This window comes from Myotis yumanensis, unplaced genomic scaffold, assembly GCF_028538775.1.
Source record: "Myotis yumanensis isolate MYYU_CA2020_CCGP unplaced genomic scaffold, mMyoYum1.0.hap1 SCAF_2, whole genome shotgun sequence".
In the NCBI taxonomy this organism is placed as follows: Eukaryota; Metazoa; Chordata; class Mammalia; order Chiroptera; family Vespertilionidae; genus Myotis; species Myotis yumanensis.
In genome coordinates, this window is record NW_027223753.1 from 103,733,699 (window position 1) to 103,750,799 (window position 17,101).

The following is a 17,101-nucleotide window of genomic DNA, read 5'->3' on the forward strand; positions in this document are numbered from 1 at the left end:
AAGCTAAACAAAATACCTTATAATTGAATAAATAAATATATTTTCATTGGAAGAAGACTTTTTTAAGGACATTTTTTAGCTTGGAAAGATGCCCAGTGACAACACCATTTAGGGGATTCAAACAAACCAACAGCACTTAAAATATTTTGACCTTAAATGACCGTAAGTCAGAGTTTATATAGAGAGGTTTAGGGATGGGGTAGGAAAAAAGTGTTAGCCAGAATTAGGAAGTACTTCATTGGCTCATAAAGGAATTTGGGTCATATCTTCATACCTTGATATCCAGTTTTCATAAGTTCCTAAGATAATGTTTCCCAGATTGTGGTCTCATGTGTACCACTAGTGCAGTGATGGCGAACCTATGACATGTGTATCAGAGGTGACACGCGAACTCATTCTTTTGGTTGATTTTTCTTTGTTAAATGGCATTTAAATATATAAAATAAATATCAAAAATATAAATCTTTGTTTTACTATGGTTGCAAATATCAAAAAAATTCTATATGTGACACGGCACCAGAGTTAAGTTAGGGTTTTCAAAATGCTGACATGCCGAGCTCAAAAGGTTCGCCCTCACTGCACTAGTGATATGTATTGGACATTGATCTTAGGTGATCAGGAGCAAACAGTGCTTCTTTTTCATTATTTTTAGTTGAAAGGTGACATTGATTTATTTAAAAACATGGCAATGATAGTTATTTTCTATAAATTTTAAAAAGAATGTTGACTTAGTGAAAAATTCAACAAATTGTGATATTTATTTTCATGAGATGAAGTTTGAGACGTTGTCATAAATAACTTGTTATGTTTTCCTATTTCTTTAGCAACGGGTAATGACCTGCTTCAGAGCATGGGAAGATTGGGCAATTTATCCAGAACCATTTTTGATCAAATTGCAAAATATTTTCTTAGGACTTGTAAATATTATTGAAGAAAAGGAAACAGAGGTAGGTACTCAGTGTATTTGTCTGATTATTATACTTAATGATTTTTATATATCAATTTCAGAGAGAAATAGAGGAAAGGAGAGAGAGACAGAGAAACATTAGAAATCTTGATTTATTGGTCCACTAATTTATGCATTCATTGGTTGATTCTTGTATGTGCCATGATGGGATCAAACCTGCAGCCTTGATGTAAGGGACGATACTCTAACCAGCTGAGCTACCCAGCCAGGGCCTTGTCTGATTATTTTAAAATTTATTTCTGGGGATGCTGTAGAGGTGTGATATGTTATAGATATAAAATTTCTTCATGAAAATATTTACTTTTTACCACTAAATAGTAGATTTTGTTGTTGTAATTACTAGAACTCACTAGTTGAGATTATTTGTAACAGGAATTCTCTGTTTTGTGTCCTTATGTGAAAATCAGTGACTGTTTTCTTATTTGATGACATGAAAAGATTTACTGTATACCAGTAGAAAAAAGCAAGTAATTGAGAATATATGTAGCAGGATTTTATTTTGTTAGACTAAAGATCCTATGTAATAAAACCCTAATATGCAAATTGACCAAACGGCAGAAATACTGGCTGAACAACTGGTCGCTATGAAGCACATTGACTACCAGGGGGCAGACACTCAATGCAGGAGCTGCCCCCTGGTGGTCAGTGTGCTCCCACAGCTGGAGCTCCGCTCAGCCAGAAACTGGGCTCATGGCTGGTGAGTGTAGTGGCAGTGGTGGGAGCCTCCCACCTCTGCGGCAGTGCTAAGGAACGACGAGCCAAGCGGTAAAGAGCAAGCAGGAGAGCAGTTAGGAGTGAGGGGTTCCAGATTGCAAGAGGGTGCAGGCCAGGCTGAGGGACCTCCCCTGTCCCATGCCTCCCTCACCCCCTGCACAAATTTTGTGCATTGGGCCTCTAGTAGCTATATAAATAAGTATGTACATGAAAAGATGTACCACAATGATAGCGGATTCTATTCATCACCATTCTGTTGCTTTTTACCTCCTCAGTAGTTCTTGAATCCTTCATACTTATAATTCTAATCCAGCTATTATGTTTTCACTTTCTTCCTTACAAGATACTCCTAATTGGCATCCATACTCTCCAACCACATGGTCCTTGTTTCAATTTTTTTATTTTTCTTCAATGTACAATGTTTCCTCCTACTATAGCTCTTTCTGGAACATCTTTTTTATTTTACCTGAGCTCTTCAGACCTCAGTTTAAGCATAATGTCAGAATCTTCTCTGACCTCTTTAGGTGAAACCTACTTATTATGTACTCTAATAGTATGATATACCTCCTTGTTTTAGCATTCATCCTAGTTGCAGTTATATGTATACTAGTGGCCCGGTGCACGAAATTCATACACTCAGTGGGGGTCCCTCAGCCCGGCCTGCGCCCTCTCGAAGTCCGGGAACCCTTGGGGGATGTTCGACTGCCGGCTAAGGCCCACTCCCCAGGGAGCGGGCCTTAGCCAGCAGTCGGACCTCCCTTAGACTTCCTTAGCACTTCCGCGGAGGCGGGAGAGGCTCCTGCCACCACCACTGCGCTCGCCAGCGGTGAGCCTAGCTTCTGGCTGAGCAGTGCTCCTCCTGTGGGAGCACACTGACCACCAGGGGGCAGCTCCTGTGTTGAGCGTCTACCCTCTGGTGGTCAGTGTACGTCATAGCAACCAGTCATTCTGCTGTTCGGTCGATTTGCATATTAGTGTTTTATTATATAGGGTAAGATTGTTGTGATTATCTGGTTGCCTGGCTCTCCGCTCCCCCAAATTCTAAGCTCTATGACAGAAGAGACCAAGGGGCCAAGCTTGTTTTTCACTCATCATTCTATACTCAGTGCTTCACATGGTACCTGGCATCAGTAAACACTTGTTAATATTTGATAAGTAATGTATGAATGAATGACTACAGTTTCTTTGTCAGACTGGATAATAAAGCATATTCTTTCCATTGATTTTTAGAGAGTGGAAGGGAGGGAGGGAGAGAGGGAGTGTGAGAGAAACATCGATTGGTTGCCTCCCTCATGAGCCCCAACTGGGGTGGGGATTGAACCTGCAGCTCAGCTATGTGCTTCTGACTGGGAATCACAACCCGAGACCCTTGGGTGCTAAGGCCGACACTACCACTGAGCACACTGGCCAGGGCATAAAATACAAGATGGGGCAAAGTAGGTTTATAATTGTTGAGTACTCAAAACACAGTTTATTCTTGTATTACTACTTATTAAGTACTAAAAGCCTGGTGCATGAAATTCCTGCACGGGTAGGGTCTCTAGGCCTGGCCAGCAATCAGGGCCAGTCTGTAGGGTGGCCGGCAGGACGATTTGAGGGCCCCTGCTAGCACCTGCCTTAGCCGGCCTGGCGCCACCTACTTGCCGTCCCTGCCCCCGGCACCTGTCACCTCCCTCTGTGGGGTGACGGGCGGGGTGATCGGGGCTCCTCCTCTCTGGCACCTGCCTTGGCTGACTTGCGGGCTGGGGGCAGCTTCTGCATTGAGTGTCTGCCCCCTGGTGGTCAGTGCACGTCATAGCTACCAGTCATTCCTCCATTCGGTCGATTTGCATATTAGGTTTTTACTATGTAGGATTGTATTATTTTCCATACAAACAACTGTAAACCTACTTTTGTTCCACCCTGTATATTCTTGTCCTCACTTTGGACCTGGGAATGTGGGTATCCAGTTAGTTGGTTTATTCTATACTGCAAATTCATCTTTAGCAATATGACTTCAGTAAGTTAAAGAAAATGTTACTGTCATATGTGTTTCCATAGGATGTACCAGATGACCTTGATGGTGCCCCTATTGAAGAAGAGCTTGATGGTGCACCTTTGGAAGATGTGGATGGAATTCCTATTGATGCTACACCCATTGATGATCTTGATGGAGTCCCTATAAAGAGTTTTGATGATGATCTTGATGGAGTGCCTTGTAAGTGCAGACTTCAGACAGATTAAATCTAAATCTGTTAATATCCAAGTTTGATTCCAAAACTCTGAATGTCCACACAAGCTGATATGGAAAAAGGGAATAAGATGTCAGCCATTGACTTTTTTATTTTTTATTTCTGCCTTTTCCAAATTCAAATACAAGTAATACAATTGACTGTGCGAAGAACAGATTTTCATTCTGGTCACATTTTTTTGTTGGGACAGTTAGCCTATTATATCAACAAGCTTCTTTTTTTGTCTTATATATTTTTTAATTATATTTTTATTGATTTCAGAGAGGAAGAGAGATAGAAACATCAATGATGAGAGAGAATCATTGGTTGGCTGCCTCCTGCACAATCCCCTCTGGGGATCGAGCCTGTAATCCGGTCATGTGCCCTGACCGAGAATTGAACAGTGACCTGGTTTACAGGTTGACGCTCAACCACTGAGCCAGTTGGGCTCTTTTTTGTCTTAATTGTTAGGAAACTAAAGGTAAAATCTTGTGCTCAATTGTATTCATAATCCCAGGTGCCTGGTGTTATCAGTTCTGTTTTTATTATTAGTCTTCCTAACAAATAGGCTCTTTTCTTATCTGCCAAAAATCAGTTTTGGAAATAAGAATTCTGTGCAATCTCCATTACATTTGAATTATGTTAAGATATTGCATGATATATGAAATCTGTGGTTTAAAAGGTAATTTAAGTAAAGGTATTAAAGATTCTTTTATTTCCTTCTCCATTTGCTTGAAATAAAAATAACCTACATGTTCTGAGTTGATTTATCTGCTATTTAAAAATTTGATCTCAGATGCAGAAAATTGTGTAGTCATAATCCTTGTTTTTGTTTATTTATTTTTTATTTTTTTTTGTTGTTAATCCTCACCTGAGGATATTTTTCCATTGATATTTTAGAGAGAGTGGAAGGGAGGGGGAGAGACAGAAAGAGAGAAACATTGATGTGAGAGAGACACATTGATTGGTTGCCTCCCACATGCGCCCCACACAGGGCTGGGATCAAGCCTGCAACCGCTGTATGTGTGACCATGGTCAGAATCAAACCTGGAACCCGGAGACCCTTCAGTCCGTGGGCTGATGCTCTATCCACTGAGCAAACTAGCCGGGACATAATCCTTGTTTTTGACACTAGAATTATTAGTCCATGTGTGGCCTTATTTTTATTACATTGCAGTGATTTTTCAGCCTTTTCATCTCATGGCACATACATAAACTATAATTACTAAAATTCTGCATGCAACACACCAAAAAATACCATTTTATGCCAATCTGACAAAAAAGGTATAATTTTGATTCATTCACACTGGACAGCTATTGTTGTGTTATCTGTTGTTGTTTTTTAATTTGACAATTTAAGAGAAAAGAGGTCAGGTATTGCGCGTCTTAAAAATTCTTCCGGCACACCGGTTGAAAATAGCTGATACAGTGAATACCCATAAATTCTTTAATTTAGGTCATCCCCTAGAAGTTAGGGTTAATGGCTTATGTTTCCTCAGTAGTGGATGCCACTGAAGACTCAAAGAAGAATGAGCCTATATTTAAAGTTGCTCCATCAAAATGGGAAGCTGTAGATGAATCTGAATTGGAAGCACAGGGTGAGTAAAAAAACAAATACTGAATTTTAGAAAATTCAGTTCTTAAAATCAATCATTGGTGTATGTGAGTATGTTTTTATGTTTTACAATATTTCAACCTTAAGACCCAGTGTTATCAGATTTATGTCTAGTGGCTAAATTTTCATTGTGGACCTGTTATAATTCCTTTAGATCTTTCCGTTTTTATGCCTTGAGAGTAATTAAAGAAATCATTAAAACCCTTTCAGGTTAAGTCAGTGGACGGCAAACTGCGGCTCGCGAGCCACATGCGGCTCTTTGGCCCCTTGAGTGTGGCCACGAAGTTTCAATCGCACTGTACGTGCACGTCCACACGTGGTATTTTATGGAAGAGCCACACTCAAGGGGCCGCAGTTTTCCTACCACTGGGTTAAGGCATTTCAGTAGAAAATGTAGATGGGAGGCTGTACCTGTGTGGAAATCTACTTAGAAGTCAGTTTCAGAGAAACCAAGCTTTGACCCTCCCATAATGCTTGACTTAGTTAGATCTGCCTTCCATATGTATCCTACTGCTTATAATCTGTAATTGTTAATACTTGTAGGTTCTAATGAATAAATCTTATCATCTAGCACAGAAATAAGGATAACATTATTTGTCACTTCATGAATTTGAATAAAAGTATAGTGTATGTGTAAGGAGGAAAGAAATAGATTTTAGCATAGAAATGGACAAAGAATGAATAAATAAATGTAGATAACCTGTAATATAAAATTTCAGTTCTGCAACTGGGCTTCTACTAAGCTTCTGCAAAAATGCTAACTTATCTTATGGAATTAGATCTTTTTTTCCCTTCCATTCAGCTGTAACAACTTCTAAATGGGAGTTATTTGACCAGCATGAAGAATCAGAAGAAGAAGAAAATCAAAAGTAAGAATCTAACAATATAAGTTTTTAATATACTCTGTTTCTTATTGCATTTGTGCTCCCTTTTTTCATTAAAAAATACTTGAAATAATAGTAAAGAGGGAAACTTCACTGTTAAAAACATTGTTATGAGGGTCAATTTTAGTTATCCATTGTTTTTCCAGTGAATGAGGAGCCTTAGATTTCTGGTCTTGCTGCATCTGGTTTCACTTTGCTTTTGAGTTTATTTTTCTGTCCTAGGTATTACATTCTCATTTTGTACTTACTAAATGGTCACCCGCATTTATTTAAGTCTTTGTTTTGGCTTCACAGAAAATTATTATTAAAATGTGAATAAGAAGGTTATGTTTCTTTTGGATTGTACATTGCTGGAAAAATACATACTCTATTATGTTATTTAAATGTAAAAACCTCAGAAGAACTAAGATTAAAAGGAAAAAAATATTCCTTAATGCATGAAGAAATTGTAATTTTGAGTTTTGCTTATTGTTCATCACTCCAAAATTGTTTTTGCATTTGACACCAAATGTAACTATAGGAATCCCTGCTCCCAATTCTGCAAGTTAATATTAGTAGCTTTTCCATAGCACTTGACACCTTTTTAAAATAATTGCACTGGAAGTTAACTTTTTAAATAGAAAAGATAGGGCCTCAAGAACACAAAGAAGAAATTTCCAATTTTTTAACCTTTGGTTTTTTATTGCTCTCAAATGGAAGAGTGAACAAAGGGACCTTTGTGTCCCAGCACAATTTGAGCATTTGAATGGATTCAGTAAATGGGTATTAGTAGCATTTAGATTGTTAAGGGAACGTGATTGATTTGCATTTGTGGGAACAATTTTTTAAAATTTTTATTGATTTCAGAGAGGAAGGGAGAGGGAGAGATAGAAACATCAATGATGAGAGAGAATCATTTATTGGCTGCCTCCTGCACGCCCCCTACTGGGGATCGAGCCTGCAACCCGCCCATGTGCCCTTGACCGGAATCAAACCCAGACCCCTTCAGACCGCAGGCTGATTGATGCTCTATCAACTGAGCCAAACAGCTAGAGCCATTTGTGGAAACAATTTGATATGATGAGGAAAACATGGCAACAGTAATGCTTTTCCATAAATGTCAGTGTGATCAGAACAAGTCTGCAATTGTTATCACAGAGTATTTAAAAATGTAGATGTGGTTTGTGGAAATACCTATCTGAGACTGTTTAGGAGTATAGGAATTGGGAACAGTAGTTTTCTTAACTGTTTTTATATCTATAATCCCATTAATAACATCTTTCACTGCTGTAGAATGAGACTGTGTACCCATAGAATGATTATTTAATTTAGGGTAAAGAAAGGGTAGAAAAGCCATTGCAGAGCTCAGATATTGTTTAATGGGTTTTATTTATAAAGGTGTTAATTTTTTTGCATACATTTGATATTTGTGTTAATGTTTGGAATGGAAATGCATTGTAGTATTGAGAATAGAGTAATCATATGTTCATACAGTAAGGCATGGGTTACTGAAAATATTTATAGTTTTGATTTTTCTAGGAGCTCTAAATAAATCATGACAAGAAAAATAATTTTATGAAAGTACAAAGCAAGGAAGTTTTTCCCATACAACTTTGAGCCTTAAAATTTTCCTATGTCTCACTACTGCTCTCTAGTGGCTGAATCCAAAACGCCTTTTTACTAAGGAGCTGCTTTTTGAAACTAGTAATTGTATAAAAAATATATAGTATCACGAATGCTTTGGAGAAAAGTTCCAAATAGTAATATAACTTCATTTGTAATGAATTCTGTATGGGTTTAGAGTCTTGAGTTTCTATTTCTTTAAAGAGCAAGATGAAGTTGTGATAAGATCTGAACCTAGAATTGATAATTTAAGAGCTAAAGTCATAACCAATTAAAACACACTGCTTGAGCCTTGAAAAATTAAAATGACAATTCTAAAATATATGTATCTTAAATTATTGAAGTGTAGTGTCTCATTTAATAATAGGCTTAATAATATGGTTAATGTTTAGTGTCCAGCCATCTAGATCCTTTCTCTGTATATGTAAAAACATGAGTATCATTTTTAAACATGTATATAATAAAGAGCCAGGGTCGTAACAACCGATTATGACTGAAGGCTCAACCAGACCGAAAATGCCAAGGGGGCTTCAGATCAGGCCCAGAGAGAGGCCTGCAGAGAGAGAGGCAGGGTCTGATCTGTAGCCTCTGTGGCAACCATTGATCAGAACTTGCCTCTCTTTCTCTCCCAGCCTGGCCAACAGCCGCGCCTCCATTTCTCTCCAGGCCTCCACTGGGGCTGCTGATCAGCCCCGCCTTTCTGATCAGGCCCTGTTGATAGGCCCAGAGACGCTGACTGGCATAGAAACTGACCAATCAGAACCAAATTTGGGTCAAATGTGAGGAGCCAATGGCTGCCTAGGTGACAGAGCTTTTGACACTGACTGGCATAGAAACTGACCAATCAGAACCAAATTGGCCAGCAGAGGAGGGCAGTTGGGGGCGAGATCAGGCCGTCATGGGAGGGCAGTTAGGTGTGATTAGGCAGGCAGAGGTAGTTGGGGGTGAGCTAAGGCCAGCAGGGAAGAGCAGTTGGGGGCTTGATCAGGCCAGCAGGCAGAGGCATTTAGGTGCGATCAGGCAGGCAGGCAGGTGAGTGGTTAGGAGCCAGTGGTTACAGATTGTGAGAGGGATGTCCGACCGCCGGTTTAGGCCCGATCCCACAGGACCCCAGCGGTCGGACATCCTCTGAGGGGTCCCCAATTGGAGAAGGTGCAGGCTGGGCTGAGGGAATCCACCACCCCACCCCCCCACCCCCGTGCACAAAGTTCGTGCACCAGGTATCTAGTTAATTATATAGTACTGTACATACTATTCTGTGACCAATGCTTGTCACACTAGTGTCATGGGTATTATTTCATGTCAGTCTACTTATTTAGCTGCTCTGTAGTCATCTATATTTACAAGCAGTCATTGAGGTAAGTGTATAAGGAATATTTGAAATCTTGAAAAGAAATTGAAACAAATAAATAATAGGCTGGAATTTAAGTAATTTCCATTATGCAGGTGTCACAATTTAATTAACTGTGTCACGTCCTTATTTTGATAGACCCTTTCCAGAATAATCCTTCAGTAAACACCTGCATTTGTATGCACACACACACACACACACACACACACACACACACTTGAGCTGTTTAAAAGCATCTGAAACACTTGTAAAAGTTTTATGTACCATAAAACAAGAAATTCTTGTGTTTAAAAAATTTAGTAAAACATTTAGGAAGTTTTTGACAAATAAGTGAGAAATATTAAGTGAAAAGTTTATTTCCAAAAATATAGTGTTTGTTTAATAGTTGGCCTTGATTTTTTTCCTCCTTACCTAAGTATTGTGTTAAGTTGTACCTATATATAGTACTAATGATTTGTGGGTTCTGAGAGTCTTAAGTTTATAAAGCATAGTAGAAATATTCTGGAAGGGACCTTTGGATGAGAAATTAAAAAGCTAGTTTTCTTTAAAAAAAAAAAAAGCTAGTTTTCTTTTAATATCATGTCTTTTTTTATTCTAAATTACCAGTACTTTAATTTTATCTGCTTTGCTTATGTTTTTCTCATTCACTGTGCAAATCTTGTCAGGCTCTAAAATAATGGAATTCTTATTTGGAAAGAATTTGTTTATAACTGTTTTTACATTATTATGGATAGTCTTCTATATACTAAAGGAACTCCTACTTATGGTAGAATTCATTTAGTACCCAAATACCAGCATATAAGGGCTTCTCAGCTGAGACTTCAAACATCAAAGAGAGATGGCATATTTGCTAAACCAGTAATGTTTTACAATATTGTTTATAAGGAATTTTGTTTATATACATAAACATTCTGAGTTTGTTTGTACACAAATTACTTGCTTTGCCCAGATTTAACATATACACACACACAGCCCAAATGCAGAACACAACTTTTTCTTAAGCCCCTTCATTTTTTTGTGTGCTTGAAGAACATTTTGTTAATCCTGTGGTAGTAATGATACACCTGGTTGCCTGCCTGTCTGTTTCCACTAGATGGCAGCCAGTGGGATGGACAGGAAAAATTTCTTTTTCGTATCCCTACCCATGCTAGTCACTTAATTTTTCATTTTCTTCTTATCTGACATAGAACCAGCACAACTTTCAGTATCATTGGTGTGCCAGTATATAAAATTTACACATGCTTTCTTTATTCCTAGGGTTATATGCTAATCAAATAATTTCTCTACATGCTGCATTGATTGTTTCATAGCAAATCTGTGTGCCTCAAACTGACGTTTTCTTCTCGTTTAGAGGTTCTGCTGAAGGAAGGGTAAACACTTGGCTTTTTAAACATTAAGCTGGTGGAAGTCACTGTGAACTGTGATTTCATTTAACTGCTGCAGGGAAAGTTTGGTGCAGAATGAAAGGCACACATAACGTTAACATAAGCAGAATTTTTAAAAATATGGTTATGTTTAAGCCACAACTTTTTCTGTGCAGGAAACAGTTTTATAAAATTATCTATATTATTTGATCAAATATTTTGTAAAAAATGTTTTTGTGATGAATTTTCCTCTTATATTTTGTTAGCGTTATTTAAACTGTAAAGCAGTTTAAGCCAGACTGTTAAATGTAACTTTTGTTTGCTGCCTTGATGTACAATGTATTCTGCTTATTTCCAAAGTCAAGAAGAGGAAAGTGAAGATGAAGAAGACACTCAAAGTTCCAAATCTGAAGAACATCATTTATATTCTAATCCAATCAAAGAAGAAATGACCGAGTCCAAGTTCTCTAAGTACTCTGAAATGAGTGAGGAAAAACGAGCCAAACTTCGTGAAATTGAGGTTGGTATTGCATTGAAATTTAAAACTGCACTGACCTCTCAATTTTTCTACTGAACTAGGCTTCCTCTTGGCATCACACCTTGGTACATCCTGTTCCCTCTCTGCCTTAGCTGACTTCCTTCAGTCCTCTTTGTTCAAGCATCCCTTCTCCCCCTGTATCCTTTTTCTTATCTGGATTTTCTTACACCCACCTATTTATCTGTTATGATTAGTGATTATGTTTTATGGGGTTTTTTCTTGATTGCTTGCTTAATTTCTGTATTCCCCCCTAGACTGTGATTTCCATTGACGGCAAAGAACCATGTCTCTCCAGTGCCTGGCACATAGGAGATCTTCTCAAGATATTCTAGTGAATATATTACATCTGACATTATGAAAGCCATTACATTTTGAGTGTACATAGAATATAACTCAGAAAAGTGAGATACTTTTTGGCATGTTCAAGTTATGTGTACATTTATTACAGTATGCTAACTTTAAGTGGCTGCATCCTTTAGTGATGGAGAGACAGTAGACATTAAGTGGGGCTTAACAATAAGGAGAAAAACTTACGAGAGAGTCCAAACTGTCTCCAGCAGAATCTTCCCTCCCTCTATTCCTCTCCTGTTTTAAAGCCTCTATTTATTATCAAAGGTATTCAAATATGTCAGGGAAGAGTTCTATAATGGGAACCTTCCTTCCTGTTCCTTGCCACAAGGTTTTGAAACATGCCCAGTAAATAGTGTAGCAGTCAGTCAAGAATCTCAAAAGTGTAGATGAGTGGCCCTGGCCATTGTGGCTCAGTTGTTTAGTAGCAGTCATCACGTGCACCAAAAGGTTGCCAGTTCGATTCCTGCTCTGGGCACATACTCCAGTTGCAAGCTCCACCCTGGTAGGGGGCATGCAGGAGGCAGCCAATCAATGTTTCACTCTCACACTGATGTTTCTCCCTCTCTTTTTCTCTCTTAAAAAAACAAACAAACAAAAAAGTATACATGAGTGAATGTTAATACTCTGTCCATTCATTTAACAGTATATATTTTTTAATGCATACTCTGTCAGTGCTATTCCTTTTACTGATAATTCATTACCTTATTTCTCTTTCTCCACCTACTCACTGTTGGGCTGGTTTTAGTTCTTGTCCACCTCATTCTCAAATGTCACCAAGCCAAAAAGTTAACAGAGAAAGCATTTTGTCCACTTTACACTGAATCATATGGTGTTATTGTGAGTTTAGAGGTGAGATTTCAGAGTTAGGTTGATTCATTTTTCCTGAGATGTGTTCAGTTACACTCTCTAGAGTTTTTAGGGGCGCAAGGTGATGGATGTCCGTGAATACACTCACTGTTGCCCTTTTAAGCTGCATGTGCCCATTTTAACAGCCTTGCTGAATTCCGCCTAACTGACCCGATGGAATATTGGAGTAGAAACAAAGACCGAGTTCATTAAAAACATATTTTCTTGATAATTGAAGTGACATTTTGATAATTTAAAATGCCAAAACAGACTTTGATCATTCTTAAATGTTCTATTTCCTTATTGGCTTAAAGAGAAAAAAACTAATTTAGCTTTTTTGTTAATTTTGACGTATTTGTATATATGTGCTCTCTGATGATCTGACCTTTCCTTTCTATGCTAGACACTCCTCGATTGTTTCTCTTGCTCTTGTAGTACCTACCTCTTAACAACTTAACATTTGGGGATTTGCATTGTGAGCCAAATTCTAATTTTATAGTGTAATTCTTTGGTGAACCAGATACCAACTTCATTATCATTGTGTTGAGATAAGTTCTTAAGGGCATGAACCACATTTAGGTTTTTGAGTCATCTTATATGGTTGTGCAGAGAGCTCTGCATAGTTGGGCTTGTCTGACACATGCTACTTTGCTGTATTTATGTTTTTCCTTTTAATACGCTTGTTTCAAAGAAAATATTTTTTAATTGAATTTATTGGAGTACAGATTTCAAGTGTACAACTCAATAAAACATCATTTACACACAGAATTGTGTGCCCCATAACCCCAAGCAAAGTCTCTTTCCATCCCCATTTTCCCCTCTTTGCCCACCTCCACACAGTTCCCTTTTCCCCTGGCCATCACTACACTGTTGTCTGTGTCTGTGTGTTATATATATATTGGGGCGGGGGGGCGGGGGGTTACTTAATCACTTTACTTTCTTTCATCCAGACCCCCTGGCCCCCCCCCCCCCCCCCCCCGACAGCTGTCAACCTGTTCCATGTATCCATGTTCATCAAGCAGTACTTGAGAAACTATAGTGATGAAAAAATTTTGTCTTATTTCACAGCTCAAAGTTATGAAGTTTCAGGATGAATTGGAATCTGGAAAAAGGCCTAAAAAACCAGGCCAGAGCTTTCAGGAGCAAGTAGAACACTACAGAGATAAACTTCTTCAACGAGTAAGGAATAAGAATACTCAATAACATGCATTTTTCCAAAATTATTTGTTTTGACTCCCTAGAATATTGGTATATTAAGGAAAATTATTTCAAATTGCGTCCTTTGATGTATAAATGCTGGATACTGGTAGACAACTAGGAACATTTGAAATTTCATGTTTTACAATTATTTCAACTTGTAAAAGGGTTAGGGCCATAGCATAATATTTTATTGTAGATAAACAAGAAACAAGAAAATCCTGGTAAGAGTATGATTTCAAAACTGGAAGACCCTATAGAAAGAGTGTTTGTGACAATGAGATACCAGAAACCATGAGAAGTGGCATAGAGACAAAAAGATGGAGTTAGGGTTTAGAAAGTTCATGTAGGACTCCTTTTCCATTGTTTTCAAGGAGGGGCAGCAAGTGGTAGACTACCTCATCAGTGAACTCTAAACTTTCCAGAGACCTAATATTCTTGTACATTAAAAAATATGTAGGGGTACACAGAATTTTAGGACAAGGAGACCCACATGATAATTGTTGGGAGAACCCAGGGATTTTATTGGGACTGCTATGTCTTGACTCATAAAAAAGACTAGAGGCCCAATGCATGAAATTCGTGCAAGAGTAGGCCTTCCTTCCCCTGGCTGCTGGCACTGGCTTCCCTCTGGCACCTGGGACCCAGGCTTCCCTCTGGCTGCCGGCAGGCACCCAGGATCCAGGCTTCCCTCGCAGCCCCAGCTTAGTCCGGAAGGATGACCAGTCTAATTAGCATATTACACTTATATTATTATAGGTTATATAGAAAGAGAAATAGGAAAAAGCTGGAAGGGAGATTACAATCACTACAAATGGTATAGAACTAGTGATGGGAGCAATAGGATGGAAAAACAACTTTGGTGCTGCTTTTTCTCTGTGAAACTGGGCTATAGTCCCAATTTTGCAGGATTGTGAGTTAGATAATAGCAACTATTACACTTTGTTATTGAATTAAAATATTTTAACTATAGTTTGATTTCTATAAATTATGCATGAGGAAACTATATTTTACAGACCATCAGCCTCACTTTTAAAATTTGTACTCTATATGATATATTTTGAATAAAGATAATTTAGATTTAAAAAAAGATGTTATGTATCTGTACCACACGAATCCCTTTGGAGATGGTGGCAGGTGTTTGATCTTCGTGGAAGACTCCTACCTTGGAATGCTTACTGGTCCTGAAGGTAGTAAGACATGTATGTTTTAGTCTCCTGCATTCCAGATTGCATTTGGGGAGGAGGGTGTGTTTCTTGAAGGTGTACACAATGGGTTGGCAGACTGTAGCCATCACCTCATTTTTGTAAATAAACATGGCTCACAGCCATTCTTCGGTGGCAGAGTTGAATACTTTTGACAGTTTTTATGTGGCCCACAAAGCAGAAGATATTTAATATTTTCTGGCTCTTTATAGGAAATGTTTGCCAACATCCGGTACAGGCTTTTTGTCAGCTATCAGATAGCTTTCTTGATGCACAGAAATCATAGAGCAGTTAAATTCCTACTAATGAAGATCTGAGTTGGCTTTGTGGGTTCATTGTCTATAGCTACTCCTTTAATTATATAATCAATAGAAATTATAATTTCAAGTGAGAAGTGGCAATTACAGCATCTGAGGATAAGGATCTGAGGATAAGGATATAGTTTTTCTGGTTTATATAATTGTATACTCACATAGTTTTTACTTTCATAAATTAGGAATTAAAATTTCCAATACAATTGGTACTTGTCTCTCACCAGTAAGATTTTCTGATGGACAGTTTTTGTGAATAGCTATTTCTCCTTTTCAGCTTATTGCTTTGGTAAGGCTCTCTTTTGATTAAATAACTTGCTGTGCAGTTAGTGTCACTGCTATTTTATTGTCATCTGAGAGAGGTCAGGGTCAGTGCATTGTTAGCTTGTAGGGGACAGCATTCTGCAGGTGGTAGCTCCAGAGCTTGGGCTCAAATCCTGACTTTATTCTGTGTGACCAGGGGCATGGAACTTAACCTTTCTGTGTCTCAGCTTTCATCTCTAGAACTGGGATAAAAGTACTACTTTGGGTGTTTGGAAGAAATACATGAAATGGTGTGTGAGGGTTGTTTACTAATTACCTGGCCTACGGTAAGCACACAGTAAATGCTTAGCTGCTGTCACTGTTATTACTGTTGTTATTCAGGGTGAGTAGAAGAAATGGCTAGCTTTTCTGGAAGAGGAGGTATTTTTTTTTTTAAATGCTATTAGTGATTTAAAAATTAGTTAAGTAGAAGAGAACATATTATTATATAAATGAGATTAACCCAGATTGATATATTTTCATAACAAAATATTCTTTCTTTAAAAATTAAATACACAGGAGAAAGAGAAAGAATTAGAAAGAGAACGAGAAAGAGATAAGAAGGATAAAGAAAAATTGGAATCTCGATCCAAAGACAAGAAGGAAAAAGATGAGTGTACTCCAACAAGGAAAGAAAGGTATAACATTTCTAATTTAATACCTATACTGGGTTTAGGATTTAGAATGATGTTCCATGTTACAATATTTTCAACACCGGTTCCAACAAACTAGAAAAGTATTTTTTCATGATAAATATGTTTGGCTCTTGCCTACAGGAGGCGAACTAACTGAGAAATGGGACCATTAGTTAGCACTTGCCTTTGTTTACTAAGCCATCATCCCTTTATATCCTTTCACATGGTTCACAAGGTACCTTAACCTTAGTTCAGTGCTAAGAATTTAGTTACCATACTAGGTATCAAGCTTAGGCTTAAATAACTAAACAGTTTGCTAGATCTTTCTTGTCTCCAATATAAGCATTCTGTGCTGAGTCTGCCACTTATAAACTTGAGTCTTCCAGTCCTACCTGAAAAGGAGATTGTGCACATGGACTGTAAGGACTTGCTACTTACTTTATCTTCATTCTAATAAACATCGCTTCTCTTTTAATTTTTATTTTTTATGTTAATAATTTCCCAATCTGATTTAGTAGAGAAAATTGCTTCAATTAACAGTTAATTTTTTCCTAATGAAAACCAAGTGAATGCAAATTTAAAAATTCTGGCTTAGTCAATCTACAAATAGCATAGTTATTAGTTAAATAGTAAATCTATTTTTTCTTTTTTATTATTTTGATATAATTTTAGATTTACAGAAAAGTTGCAAGAATAGTATAAAGAATTTCCAGATGTCTTTCTACTTTTGCCTTATTTTCTTCTCCTTTCCCCTTCCCCAACAATTTAAGAATAACTTGGTGCCCCATCCTTCCTATATAATAAAAGGCTGATATACAAATTGTCCCCTCAACCGGAAGTTTGACCAGGGGGCGGGGCCAGTCAACCCTCCCCCTGATCGCCCCCCACCCCGATCGGGGGTGGGGCCGGCCGGTCAACTTTCAACGGGTTGGCCAGATCCCACCCATGCACGAATTCATACACCAGGCGTCTAGTTATCTATAAAAGCTTAAGCAACTGTTCAGCCAG

General features: G+C 38.0%; 1 protein-coding gene across 2 annotated transcripts in view; it reads left to right on the forward strand.

Annotated features, from left to right (window-relative positions):
* The window catches only part of U2SURP (U2 snRNP associated SURP domain containing), a 71,958-nt gene that overhangs the window by 50,807 nt on the left and 4,050 nt on the right, over window positions 1-17,101 (forward strand). For both annotated transcript variants that reach the window (XM_070405922.1, XM_070405923.1), the window contains 7 exons: window positions 825-947; window positions 3,722-3,878; window positions 5,394-5,489; window positions 6,309-6,375; window positions 11,068-11,227; window positions 13,511-13,621; window positions 15,978-16,096. In XM_070405922.1, coding sequence (XP_070262023.1) covers window positions 825-947; window positions 3,722-3,878; window positions 5,394-5,489; window positions 6,309-6,375; window positions 11,068-11,227; window positions 13,511-13,621; window positions 15,978-16,096 — 833 coding nt within the window. The remainder of the gene's footprint in view (window positions 1-824; window positions 948-3,721; window positions 3,879-5,393; window positions 5,490-6,308; window positions 6,376-11,067; window positions 11,228-13,510; window positions 13,622-15,977; window positions 16,097-17,101) is intronic.